The sequence below is a fragment of the Canis lupus genome, chromosome 5 (assembly GCF_048164855.1).
Source record: "Canis lupus baileyi chromosome 5, mCanLup2.hap1, whole genome shotgun sequence".
Classification (NCBI taxonomy): Eukaryota; Metazoa; Chordata; class Mammalia; order Carnivora; family Canidae; genus Canis; species Canis lupus.
The window spans coordinates 62944859-62958629 of record NC_132842.1 but is presented as its reverse complement, the minus strand read 5'-3'; the positions used below and the strand labels follow the sequence as shown (position 1 = coordinate 62958629).

The 13771-nt window shown below is 47.4% G+C and overlaps 2 protein-coding genes across 10 annotated transcripts in view; one reads left to right on the top strand and one right to left on the bottom strand.

Moving 5' to 3' along the window:
- The window catches only part of RBL2 (RB transcriptional corepressor like 2), a 51356-nt gene extending 49762 nt beyond the window's left edge, over positions 1 to 1594 (top strand). Inside the window, exon 22 of the mRNA XM_072827056.1 lies at positions 105 to 1594. Coding sequence (XP_072683157.1) covers positions 105 to 275 — 171 coding nt within the window. The 3' untranslated portion in view covers positions 276 to 1594. The remainder of the gene's footprint in view (positions 1 to 104) is intronic.
- A 59-nt stretch (positions 1595 to 1653) lies between these two features.
- On the bottom strand, positions 1654 to 12560 carry AKTIP (AKT interacting protein). 9 transcript variants are annotated; one of them, XM_072827059.1, is made up of 10 exons: positions 12433 to 12560; positions 8378 to 8487; positions 6780 to 6985; positions 4662 to 4726; positions 4473 to 4573; positions 3883 to 3971; positions 3709 to 3807; positions 3509 to 3616; positions 2611 to 2671; positions 1654 to 2448 (listed from the first exon to the last, which is right to left on the bottom strand). In XM_072827059.1, the coding sequence occupies exons 2-10, from the start codon at positions 8417 to 8419 to the stop codon at positions 2338 to 2340; spliced, it is 882 nt and encodes a 293-aa protein (XP_072683160.1). In that variant the 5' UTR covers positions 8420 to 8487; positions 12433 to 12560; the 3' UTR covers positions 1654 to 2337. The 9 variants fall into 9 exon arrangements, with proteins under 9 accessions (XP_072683160.1, XP_072683167.1, XP_072683159.1 ...); XM_072827066.1 differs by having other exon boundaries at positions 1654 to 2445; positions 12433 to 12523; XM_072827058.1 differs by lacking the exon at positions 12433 to 12560 and adding an exon at positions 11321 to 11458.
- Positions 12561 to 13771: the final 1211 nt, after the last annotated feature.

The window sequence follows — 13771 nt, the reverse complement described above, 5'->3', positions numbered from 1 at the left end:
ATGTTCAAACTCTTCAAAGTGAATTCTTAACTCATTTGAGGTTCTTAATACTGAACTCTGCATATTAGCATTACTGTTTTGTATCTATTTTCCTCCCACTCTAGAGACTGAGAGAAATTAATAGTATGATACGGACAGGAGAAACTCCAACCAAAAAGAGAGGGATTCTTTTGGAAGATGGAAGCGAATCCCCTGCAAAAAGAATTTGCCCAGAAAATCATTCTGCCTTATTACGCCGTCTCCAAGACGTAGCTAATGACCGAGGTTCTCACTGAGGTTAGTCTGTTGTACTGAAACGGTCTTTTCACAAACTCTGTTCAGCAGCACCATTTAATGCATGCTAGATTATGGGGCTCTTTTCCTAATCTTCCAGTATCCTTAGGATAGCTCTACTCATCCCAACTGCCTTTTTCCTACCACTCAGTGCTCGCCATCAAGGCTACTTAGAATCCAAACAGGGATTTTTTTTTAACTCTTCAGCAATGCTTTTCTAAGTATTACAGGGAACAGAGCGTGCTCAAATACATGTGTAAGAGGTCTCTGTTGATGTGCTCCAGCAGAGGGACTGTATTTCCGTTCATTCCTACCTGTTTTGTGGTCAGCTTCTCATGAAAAGCAAAACAAAAACTTAGGTGTTTGTCACAAAACACTTGGTAGGAGTAGGAGGTTTTTGCATTCCTGAAACAGAACAAGGGAGAAAGCCCAGATTCGGAGCTCCTAGATTATTGTCCCAGGCCTCCCATTCCCTTTATGGAATCCTTCCCTCTCCCTGTTAGGTGTGGTACAGTGTGGTAAGTGCTGGATTGTTTGGTGTGGTACAGTGTGGTAAGTGCTGGATTGTTTGGTGTGCAATGTGTGAGTGAACTTGTATAAGAAGTGGCACTTTAGGGCTGTAAAAAGCATGATTTTGTAACCCAGATTTTGCTGTATATTTGCGATGGCACTTTCTACAATGTGAACTTTATGAAGTACAAAACTTCCAGGCTAAACATGCAATATCATCTTTGATGCTTTTGTACTTTTTTTTAAACTGTTTAAGCCCCAGTAGCCACCTTTGGGCATGTGTTTTAAATTCTCCAGGTTTTTGTTGTTAATAGGGATCAGTTGGCTAAGTAAAGATTTTAAATCAAGTTGAATTAAGGGAATATGAAAAATTATGACCTCCTCTTTAGGAGGTAGTTATCTGAAAGACACGTGTCTATTAAGGTGATAAATTTATCTTTGGGTGTGTTCTTGGCAGTTTAAAAAATAGATTGGAGAATTTAGGTTTTTATTAGTACATAGTACCATTTATAAAAATTAGAAATGTTATTTAACAGCTATTGAATTATCTATATATACCTTTATTAATCACTATTGTTCCAGCAGTTTTAAAGTTGAACAAATAATCTTATTAGGGAGAAAATTCAATTGTAAATTGAATCAGTATAAACCAAGTTACTGGGTAACTTCATATTGCTCTGAAAGAAATATGGAACTTACACTGTTCAGTTAGAATAGTGGTGCAAAAATATTTATAAAACCTCTCAAGATACTGCTACTGTAATTTTATATGAAAATAAGTGTATTTTTCAATAAAGCATTTATAAATTAATCTTTGTTTAGTTATACTGAGAAAGGGGTTTTGGTTTCCTGTATAAATGACAAAGAACAATCATTTATTGGTTTATTTTGTTTCTACAAAACACATTAGTCATTCATCATTTAAATATCTGACTTCATTAGAAACCGTTTAACACTTTCTCCCTCCTGCCATAAAAATACAGTAATTTGCTTTCGGGGAAAAAAAAACAACTATGAACAAGTGTTCTGGTTTCCTCTGACTCACCTAATGTGTACCTCAGTGATTGACAGGAGTCCGTAAATCAGTAAGACAGTAGGCTGAAGACTGGGGTGCAGATGACCTCCCCCTTACAAGTGCTTATGAGCTACGGAACCTCCCCCCGTCTACCTCCCCTCTCCACGTCCTAATGTATATACAACTGAAACCACGGACGTGAAAGTCATTAGATAGTGCCGAGCTCTATCTACTCTATTAGTGTAAATGAATGTAACTTACCTTTAGCATTATATGCAGAAAAATACTTAAGCCTCGAGGTCCCCAATAATTTGGAGTACTGAACTAGATAACCACCCTAAAGACACTTCTGACAGAAGTAATGCGTTACTTAAAGAGAGGTTTCCAAAACTTGCTGTTAGAACCTAAGCACACACGGACACACGATACCAGTCCTCGTTCGCACGGTTTTACTCTTCCGGCAGTCCTTTGCCCTCGGTCAGCTCTAACTAGGCCCGAGTCCGGCAGGAAAGTGCACGGTGCACCAGATTCACCAGCGCTTAAGTTGCTACTGTTTTTTCTTCTTTACTGAAAGGTTGTACTGAACCAGGCTTTACCCATGACAGGCCAGCAACGTGAACACTTTTATTGTGCTGTTCTTCAGGCTTCTTCTAGGTATAATCAAAAACAGACATTAAAAATAGGGCTGATGGAGACTTTGGTGCTGTACAGACTCATTTCCCAAAAAGTTATGTGTACATAATGAGTAGTCTCTGAAGAAGACATTTCAGAAAGGAGACAGTTAATGGTTTCAAAAATGGTTATGTACTTACTTTCTGAGTCAGCATCTTCTCTCTGGCTTCATCATGTACAGAAGGATTCCATGGAGAAAAGCTTAAGGAAGAGAAAAATATTTAAAAATCTGCTTTGGCTTACTAAATTTGTATAACATTCATTTCTGAATACTTAAGCCAATTCCCTAACAAAACTTAACAAGGAACAATAATCAGTTGTCAACATGTAAGTTTTAGACATTAATCTAGATGATTCTCTCACAGGGCAACTATTCCTTATAGAACGCTTACGTGGGTCAGCTCATTTCAGCCTCACAACCATCCCTGAAGTACTGTTATTTACAGATGAAGAAAGTATGGCAGTAAAATTAAGTAATTGTTCTGGGTCACTCAAGTCAGTCAGCACAAAAGCCAACCAGTCTATCTGCAGAGCCCAGGCTCTTAACCACTGTACTTAACCAGCCTCCCAGCAATATGTGCTGCCAGAGAGCTAAATCACCAATTCCTCAGGTCTCAACAATCATTTGGATGCTTCCAAGATTAAATATCATAGTGCTGAAGAAACACACCATTCATCCTAGTCACCCTATTCAGTTTCTCTCCTTCCCCCAATCTGATTGACAGTGGGGCTATGGCAGTTTAAGAGGGGCTCCAGCTAAAACTGCCAGCTGAACAGAAAAGTCTGGACATTTGAACATGCATATTACAAGGATCCTTAGGAAATCAAAGTGACTAAATAGCTTGCTATTGGCACAGTATGCCAGTAGATGTCAAGCTTTCTGCCCAAGAGATTTCAGAAAGCGAGCTGCCAACAAATGATAAAGGTTGCAGGCTAACAGATGATACCCTTTCCTTTTAAATCCCCATTCTAAGACCACCTGGAAAATGGAAGTACAGGACAGCAAAGTGCGGTTAATCTAGATCATGTACCACTTACCTAATTGCATAGGGGTCTTCTATTTTAGGTTGGTCAAACAAACGAGCAGTGCACATCTTAACACTGTCAACCACTTTACTTTTAAAAAGCTGAACATCTTTTTCATACCTGTGTTAAAAGTTTAAATCAAAAAGTTACCAAGATCATCTCCTTAGCTTCGTTTGCAAATTTATCTAAAAGAACAAAGCAGAGTAACCTACAGGACTGCAGCCTCTGGGTTTAGGGGGCTTGCTGTATCAATCTTGTAAAAAACCCTCCTTGCATACATTAAAACTTGCCAAATGTGATTATGGTTCCGCCTAAAGAGAAACAACGTAGGATTATTGAAGCATCCTGCTGAGGTAGATCACCAAAGTAAACACTTATTGACTCACCTCCATTTTGCAAATGCTCTCTTCACATCCAGTTCACCTGAGGTGGGATCCACTAGCGGGTGAAAGACAGGAATATCAAACACCAAGCGCTGTATTTAAAGAGAGACGTGTCCTTTAATGGAAGCAAGGAGCTTATTAGACCCATACAGATAGTTGCAAAGGCAGCTTCAGGACAAGGCAGTCATGGTATTTTAAGTCAAAGAGCTGCTTCAAGAGGAATACTTAACAACTTCTGCCATTTTCCTGTAAAATGAAATTTTGCATCCAGGGGGTGGAATGGGGGGTGGGAGTCACCCTTTGCTCTGCTGCAGCACAGCGGTTGCCATGCACACAGTCAGTGCCGTAGGACAGCTTCCAGCCTCTCTCACACACCATGAGCAGAGAAACAAGGAAAACTAATGGCAGAGGCGGGTGTGGCAAAAGATGCAACAAAGGACAAAAATCCCCTTCAAAGATGACTGAGTAGACAAAACATTTTGAGAAACTGAAATTGTAAAATCATGAGCTCAAGAAAAGAGCCGAGAAATCTTTCAAGTCCTTTAAGCCCTCCTCGGACCCAACGAATGAAGCCAGACCTGACTTTTACTTACTGGGCAGTCACCATCTGGGTAGTTATCAGGGATGTAAACTGTAAACTTAAATACACCATCTTGATAGAGACCATGCCGTATGAATATTACTCCAAACCACACTGTAGGAAAAAAATCAAAAACAGTTAAGGCCCAAGATGGTGTCAGAGAAACCAAGTATACTATAAATTAAGAGCAAATCCTTCTTACTTAATGCAGAGCGGTAGGATGGCTGCACATAGACACCTGGCAGCTTCTGCTTCACAACCAGGGTACTAAAACAGAAACAGAATAATGAAATTGTATGGATGTAAATGACATACAGATCACACAACCCTACGTTCATGTTTGGAGAGAAGGAACAGTCCCTCGAGGGGCAACTGACAACTAACATACAAGCCAAGTCATCACCATCTCACCTGGCCCAGGCTCCTGCCCATTTCCCAGCTTTACAAATCCAGCTCACAGAGAAATAGGAGCTAGAGAGGGGCCCAGACAAATTCAAGCCAAGCAGGGATACACAAAGAATCAAGTTTTCCTCCCAGAAATCAACTTTCCCAAAACATCACCTTGGAAACCATCTAGTAGCTGATTCTGAACAATGCAACCTGATCTAGTTCTGGACATTAAATTTTAGGGAAACGAGTGTACAATTTTTATTTTTGTGACTGGACAACAGATTTCACCCACACATTCAAAAACCACCTGTGAAAGCACAATTTTAGGTAACAAGAATAAAAAGTCCACAGAATTGCCATCACTTAGATGTCATTTTAAGTGTGAATACCAGTCCACATGGCCGAGGGCCGTGTTTAGATTTGCGATAATCTTAGTGAAGGCAGGAAGGCTCTGCATGGGGTGCTCCCCCTAGGTTCTCCACCTCCCCCCCTCCAAAGTGACACCATGACTCAGGCACCTGAACTCTGAACCTGACACCTGAACTCATGAACCTGACACCTGAACTCTGTGGGCCCTGCAGCAAGAAAAGTGCATGGAAAAAGGGGGCATTGGCTCTTCTGGGACCTGGTCACCATGAGCGGAAAGGAATACGGCTGAGACCAGATCTTAAACAATGTCGACCCTGGGCCTTACAACACGTTTAACCTGCCAAGCCTGAATTTTACTGAGAAATAACTTGTTGAACCTTAGTTGACTTTTCATTACCTGTTTACCATCACACTCATTTTTAATCCTCTTTAAAAGCAGTTATGCTGTTTTTAAGTCACTAAAATTCAGCATGTCAACAGCAGTATGGCTGGCTGGCAGATGTGTCTACTACAGTAAGGCCGTTCTGTGCTCTAATACAGACAGCAGATTTACGGCCACAATAGAAGCCTGTCCAACTCACTGCCCAGCCTCAGGCACAAGGCCTCCATTATAAAGCCAAAGGGACCACTGCCACCAAGTCACACACACTGCCAACTGTGCCGGGGCCTCAGACCCTCTGACCATTACGATGCGAGTACAGCGAGGGAAGGCTCCAGAAGGCTATACAAAGACATTTAAAAACGACAGCAATGAAGAATTCTCCACAACTCGGTCCTAGTAACAAGCGCTCCAGGCTGACATTGCGCCCCTGTGGTGGGCTGGGTGCGGTCAGGGGGCCCCCAGCACTCTGGGGCAGTGCCCCCTGCCTCCTGCTACAGATTTGTGTGACTTCGGTCTGACTTCCAGCTTCCAGGATTAGCCCTGCCCTTACCTGCCTGGAGCCCCAATCTTTGTGACTTCCCTATAACTGCCTACTTCTTCTGCCTCTATGGGTCACACAGCAGGAGTCCAGTCCTCTTTGTAATGACAGGTCTTCAAGTACATGAAGGCAGCTTTAAGAAGTACCTGCTACGTTGTCACTTCTCTGGGTCTACTGTTCCAGTCCCTACAGTCTGGCTTCCTGACCTTTGCCAACAGGGACTCTTTCCCTGGTCTTCCAGGATGCGTCTCATGAGATACTTAACACAGTGGAACACAAGCCTCCAGCTGGGTCTGACCCCAGAACCAACAGATTGCTGTCCTCTCACTGTCCTGGTGTCCACAACCACCCCTTTGGGAAGGGATGTCCTCACCTCATATACAGGCACACCAAAATTAAGTCACTCAGTTCCTGACCCATTTTAGATGCTTCACAAATCTCAGTATCCTCCTCTTGCTCTCCAAAATAGACATGGAGATGCAAGCCCATGTCTGCCTTCAGATCTTACCTGATACTGGAGGGGGATGCATTTGAGCCTTAAGACCGAATGATACCAGCCATATACGGAGTGTACCAGAGTAGATTTCATTTTTCACCTTCAAAGGTGAGTTAAAATTTAACAAGATAGTTCAAGCACTTACAATTCTGCAAGAAGCGAGTATTCCAGGTAGAAGGGTCCATAAGAAGCATGTGCGCCATTTGTTGACTGTGCTGCTGGGGCAGGGGATGTAGGCTTAGTTATGGGCAAAGCGTTTTTGGGAATACAAGGCAGCTGTTTCTTTGGAGCGGCACGTGGAGGGCTGGTTATCACATCCCCTGTTAATGCCTTCTCTTCACCTTCAGATCGCTATTCAAGATGAAGTTGTGAGAACATTTGTTAGCGTGATTCTTAAATGACAAGAGTACATGTGATGTACTCTTACCCTTGACCTAAAAGCTGGAATGACTCTTTCACAAGGACATTCTAGCACCATGATCAAGATGACTAAAAAGTCCTCTGAGCAGGCAGGCCATTAGTAAAAGAACAAAGCTGAAGGAAGACTAAAGCAATAAAAAAATTTTTAAAGCTACATCCTATAAAAACAGTAACACCAATATGAACAGGATGTACAGAGCAAGAAACGGTTTCTTCTGGTGACCCCAAAAAGAGGGCAAGGGGTTACTTAGAAATTAGACAACTGTACGAGATGAGAAGAGTCCACTGGCTCTTAGGTCCTGTAGAAGGTCAGGTGTGAAGCAGCTTAAAACAAACAGTAGAGGTGACAGATACTAGTCACCACCTGGCGTGAGCACCTCACTTAGAAACAACGAACAAAGCTATGCTCTCACTTGCGCTGCTCTGGTCTTGTCCCTGATGATCTACATCTGGGCTATCCCCAGCAGACTGTCAGCCTTAGTCAAAGACAGAGGTCCACATGAGTCAGAGATTAAGCCACCATCTCAAGAGACACTTCTCTGGCTCAAGTACAACCAAAGCCCAAATTAGCCACATTAAGAATCAATATTATATGGATAGAAAAGATGATGATTCCTGGGGCTGGTCTCCTAGAGGTGGAATTATGGGTTATAGTCCTTCTCTTTTGTCTGCATTAAGCTTTCCTACAATGTAGTTTTTGCGATTTTAAAATAGACATTTTGTTTGGAAAAATTAAACCGGTGCCCTCAAGTCTGAGGTGACCACATTGGACTGGTCTTTCTCAAAGCTGCTCTGATTGTGGAACCTTACAGAATAGTAAAAAGACTACTACAATAATGTGTCACAAATTTCATCATGTGTAAATACCCTAAATCAAGATAATCTTAGAATTGTGATTTCCAGAATGATTTCTACTTGAGATGCGATCTTAGTCTCAGAAACTGTCTTTCAGCAGCAAAGTATTTCTCAAGAGTAAAACCTATGGGTGCCTGGCTGGCTTTATTGGAAGAACATATGACTCTTGATCTCAAGAGTTGTGAGTTCGAACCCCATGTTGGGTGTAGAGATTACTAAAAAAATAATAATAAACTTAAGAAAAAAAATCCTAAGGAAAGCCAGCTTGATTTAATTCACATTTCAAAAATGTGTGAGGGCATGTTCCTGCTTGGCCCACATGAAAACAACACTGGTTTTCAGACCCAGAGTAATGTACAAAAACATACAAAATTATTGTTAAGGTTATAGGCAACCTCAGTATAAATTACTTTGACCTCTACCTTGACTCAAATGGATTTCCTCGCTAAATTTATCAACTATACCTACTTTGCGGACAGAGCTTGCAGACATGCTCCAGAAAGGGTTCATAACGTGGACTCCAAAAAAATTCAGTGGTCTGTGTCATCAAACTCTTCTGTCCTCAGAAGTCACTTTACCTAAAAATGAGATGAAAAATCACAGAAATATAGCAACACCAACAGTTAAGATTTCCAAAATAGTTGAGAAATAAATCTAACATTCTACAGAGAAATTCAGCATAACGTTGTATAATACATAGTGATGAAAATTAGGGGGAAAAGATATCTTCAAAAAGTTTCCTTCATTACCCCCTCTCTCTTCTGACTCCAGTTTCTTTCCCACCTTTAAACGCCTACAGGAATCTGTGTACCGAGTCCCTGGCCAGGATTCATAATATTCAGTGACACAGTTATTAAGCTTTGGTGCCAGAAATACAGAAGACATGGGTGGACTACACCAGTTGCTACTAGCATCTATAGTAGGCATTTGACTATAGGAAAGCCAGGTGCAGGGTGCGCTGTACCCGCATATGCAAAAGGCCTGTCACTGTGTAGAGTTATGGGAATTAAAGAGCCAAGGGGACTGATTAGCATCTTAAATGAGTTAAGTAGGGGATCCCTGGGTGGCTCAGTGGTTTAGCACCTGCCTTAGGCCCAGCGCTGATCCTGGAGTCCCCGGATCGAGTCCCACATCGGGCTCCTTGCATGGAGCCTGCTTCTCCCTCTGCCTGTGTCTCTGCCTCTCTCTCCCTTTGTGTCTCTCATTAATAAATAAATAAAATCTTTTAAAAAAGAGTTAAGTACAAAATTATTCTCCCCAGCAACTCGGAGCCAAAGACATAACAGAGAAGGTAGAGCAGAGAAGACAGAGAGCACCAACTGGGTCCTGGCAGGATCATCCCTGAGAAATGGTCTTTTTATGTCTGTTTAATGTGTGGAAACCGTAGGATTAGATGACGAAGGAATTGCCAAGCAGTACATACAAATGCAACAGAGGCATGCAGAGACATTTCACAAACAAAATCTCCCAGCACAGTGTCAAGGAGTGGACAAGAAAGTATGCCTCAAAGGTCATAAAGTCACTGGGTCATTTACTAAAAATACAGAGGAAGAGGCAGACAAAAAGCAGCAGGCCAGGCTCTAAGAACAGCAACTTCTCTGCTCTGGTGATTTTCCCCAGGCTCGGTTCTGTGTAAAGCAGAGCTCCTCTCAGTTCCTACCTGCACCAATCAAAAAGCTGAAGGTTAAAAGGGTCAAAAGTTAGCAAAATTCTACTAAATTCATAAGGAGCAAATCACTAGAGAATTCTGTACCAAATGTCCCTGAGAGCAAAAATTTGTTTAATGACAAGCCTATGATGTCCGCAGGTGGATACCAACTCTCACATACCAGGATGATGCCAATTACTGCTGTTTTCCTTTCCACAACCTAATGCCACCCAGTAATTAAAGGAATGAGGATCCTGGTTCTTCCACTAACCTGTGGCCTTACACTCAAACAGCAACTTATTGCTGAGAGCTCTCCACATGTCTGCCTTTAAAGGTGTCTAGGGCACAGATGTGAATGGTTGGGACATCAAAGATGTGTGAGGGCATGTTCTGACCTAGAGTACTTCTAGGACCCATCTGACTTAAAGGGGACCTCGTCCCATTAGGACACAGTGCTCACCACCATGTAAATTTACTGGAGTGACTCATTCACCTATATGGTCCCTTTCAAGTCTAACACGTAGTGAGTCTGTGACTCTGCATTTAGGAATCAAAACTTGGGGGAAAAGAAAAATAAAAACTTGCCCCCCAGTTCCTTCTGTCTTTAAGCAGGAGGTATTTTCTACTGCTGCCCTATGTTTCCAACCGCGAGAAACTGCAGCACCCTTTTAGAGAATACACCATTTATGAGATGTCTAGTCTACCGACGCGGCCCAGCATTTTCCAACAGAACTGACATAGATGGAAGGAAGCGTAGAACACAATTTGAGAATTTCTGCTGGTTCGGCCCTGGCCATACAAACCAAACAGGATGGTCTCCCCTTACGTCATACAGCTGAGCAATCAGTGTCTTGGGCCGTGCGAACGATCTGAACGCGACATGAGCCAAAACTCCAGAAGAAGGGTGCTGCTTTCCTACGCGCCACGGTCCCTAAATAGGCACTAACTTAATACATCACCCCAAACGCTTTAAATTCCACGCTAAAAGGAGACCGAGCAAGGCCCTGAGCAAGGGCGAAAAAGCACTGGCCCTGGCCCGGCTCGCTGTGGACAGCCGGGACCCGCACCCTCGCCCGGGGCGGAAATCCATCTCCGCACACGCACGGAATCCGGACAAACCTGTCTCGAGGTGGTGCAAGGCAGGGGCCACGGCCCAGCCTCGCAGCCGGCTCAAGGCCGGCCCCGGGCCCGCGAGCCCCTCCGGTGGAGAGCTGAAGGCCTCGGGGCTCGGGGACACCCCCCCAACTCCGGGCGCAGGACGGAGGCGTGGAGGGCGGGCCGCGGACCGGGCGAGCCGGTCGGACCCGCCTCCCTTCTTCGGGCGGCCGGGCCCAGCACCTGGACAGCCCCCAGCACCGGCCCGGGGCCCGCGGCCGCCGGCGCAGCAGGTGCCAGCAAACGCGGACAGGTGCCCGGCCCCGCCCCCATGTCCCAGCGCGGCCGCCGTCGCTCGGGAGTCGGGAGCGCCGGGCAGCGCAGACAAACACAGGGCCGAAGGCGCTAGCGGCCCGGCTTTAAGGACTCCACGGCCCTCCCGTCCCTCCCAGCCGGCCGGCAGCGCACCTCACCTCGGCGCTTTCAACGCGGAGCTCCGGGCTGCCGAGCGCCGTCGCGGCCCCACAGCATCTCTGGCCGCAGCGCCAGCCCGGCCCCCGCCTGCTCCCTGCCCCGCCCTGCTCTCGGGGTCGGGCCCCGCCCCCTGCCCCACGCCCCTGGGCCCGGACGCTTCCGCCCAGCCTCCCGGCGCCAAGTGGCTCCCATACCTGTCCGTCAAGGACGTTCTTCCGGGGGCGTTGGGACGACCGCACTGCTCCCTGCCAATCAAATCGGCTCCGCTCGGGTGGGGCAGCCCTTGGCCCTCCCCTTATGTAACAGCGCCCGGAGTGAACTGTCAGTCACGGAAGTCTCGGCCCCCGGGGGGGGAGGGAACAAACAAACAAGCCCCTGGACGTAATTGGTCACGGCATCCGCCAGTCATCACAGAGCCCCGCCCACGGGCTTGTGCGTGGCCGCCGCGGCCATTTAGGGAGGCGGTGCCTGCGGGTTTCCCAAGGCCGGGGCAGGGCGGGGCCGCGGCCCCCGAGAGCGCGACCTGCCGGCGGGCGGGCCAGCGGTGTGCGCGCTCCGCTCCGGGGAGGGGCGCCGCGACCGCCGACCGCCGTCCGCCGTCCGCCCGGGGTCCGGTCAGGTCCGGGGAGCCTACGGGACCGTCTTATGTAACGTGGAGAAACGCGGCGTAACGCGGCGTCCCGGCCCCGGGATGGGGGCGCCCCGTCAGCTCGGCCGTCGCGCTGCCACAGGGGCGTCTAGACCTGCCGGCGGGGGAACGTGCGGAACCCGCCCCGCGGCGGCGCTCGGGTCGCCGGTCTTCCCGCGGGTGCTCGAGGCCCCGACGCCCCGACCCTCCGACCCTCCGGTGCCCCGCCCCGAGGAGCCTTTGAAGTCGGGAGAGCGAGCCCCGGGGACGGCGGCAGCGGACTCGGTCAGCCCCGGGCGGGCCCCGGAGCCCGCGCGCTCCCGTCCAGGCCGCGCGGAGTCGGCGCTCAGCGACGTGGGCCCATCGGGGCGGGGGCGGGGGCGGGGGCAGCAGGAAATCCTTGCCTCCGGCCCGGGCCCCCCCAGCCTTGGGTGCCGGCTCGTCCTCTCCCTGACTTTCTCTGCGGTCCCCTCCGGTCGGCGAGCCCATTCCTGCCTTCCCGCCCACGACAGCCCTGGAGGCCGGAGACGGTGGGGCCCCCGGGGCGGCGCGTGCTGAGACCCGACTGCCCCCGCCGGGCAGGCCCTGGGGCTGGGACGCGGGCACACCCAGTGCAGCAGTGCCTAGCCGTAAAAGGATCCCTTTCTTCCAGGGGTCTTGTCCAAAGAGCAAGAATACCTTTCCCAGAAGCTCTCCGGAAGCATGGCCCAAGGCCCAGTGACCGGAGGTGAGTCACTGGGTGTCCGTCCACAACTACACGAGCCAAGGGCAAGTGGAACAGCGAGGCTGCCGTGACGGGCCAAAGCCAATCAGGATTGACCCTGGATCTCCGGACTTTAGGGAGGGCGGTGACATAATCAGATTTGCATTTTGAAAAGGCCACCAAAACAGGAGAACCGCTGGGAAACCACTGCAGTCGCTGAGCCGGAGACTGCTGTAGGAAGGTAATGGTGGATGCATTGCAGGGAGGTTTAGGAGGTGGCATGGACAGGACTGGGCCATCGTTAAGACATGGGGGCTAGGGACACGGAGACACAGGGGGCGTCATGGATGATGGCTAGATTTTTGGCCTGAGCTACTGGATGGATGGTGAGAACATTCACTGAGATGAGTGACGGTAAACCATGCTGTTTATGAGAAGGCGGGAAATGGGAGAGTTCTATTTCTGATAGAACATGTTCGGGGTGTTTCTGTGAGTACTGTTGCTTATGCACCTGATATCCGCATCCTCTTCTTCATTGCTGACAGGGCCCCAGTGTTTGTTGAGGAGTCCAACCCTTCAACCAATGGCATGACCGCGTCCAGCAGCATCTGCCCCAGGCTGGGGTCACTTGCATTATTTTAGTTCCTCTGAGGTATGATGCTCCCTCCCCGACCCCACCCCGCCGCAAGGTGGGGCCTTTGAACTTGGTTGTTCCCTTGACCTGGAACCTTTTTTCTCCCCTACACAGATGTCAGCTGAAACATCACTTCCTTGGGGCAATTTTCCACTTATTTGGGAGAGGACTTATTAGTGTCTGTCTCCCACACGGATACTGTAAGCTCCACAAGGCCAGGACCATGTGTTTCTCTCTTTGTGGTCACCCCAACAGGCAATCCAATGCCCAGATGTAGTAGGTATGCAAGAAGTATTTGACGAATGAGGGACAGAAACAACTAAAGTAAATTTAAAACACCTACCAACCTGTACGCCCCCAGATCTGCAGCAGGAACGTAGTTCATTATGAAAATGAAGATGATTGACTCCAAAGGAAATGAGGCAGCCTCAAGGCACCGTTTCTTTAAGACTGAAATAGGTACTCTTCAACATGGTGCTGGGAACACTGGATGGCTACATGTAAAAGAATAACACTGGATCACTTTCACACCATACACAAAAACAAACTCAGAATAGATTAAAGAATTAAATGTGAGACCTGAAACCATACAAATCCTAGAAGAGAGCACAAGCAGTAATTTCTCTAACATTAGCCATAGCAGCATTTTTCAAGATATGTCTGCTAAAGCAAGGGAAACA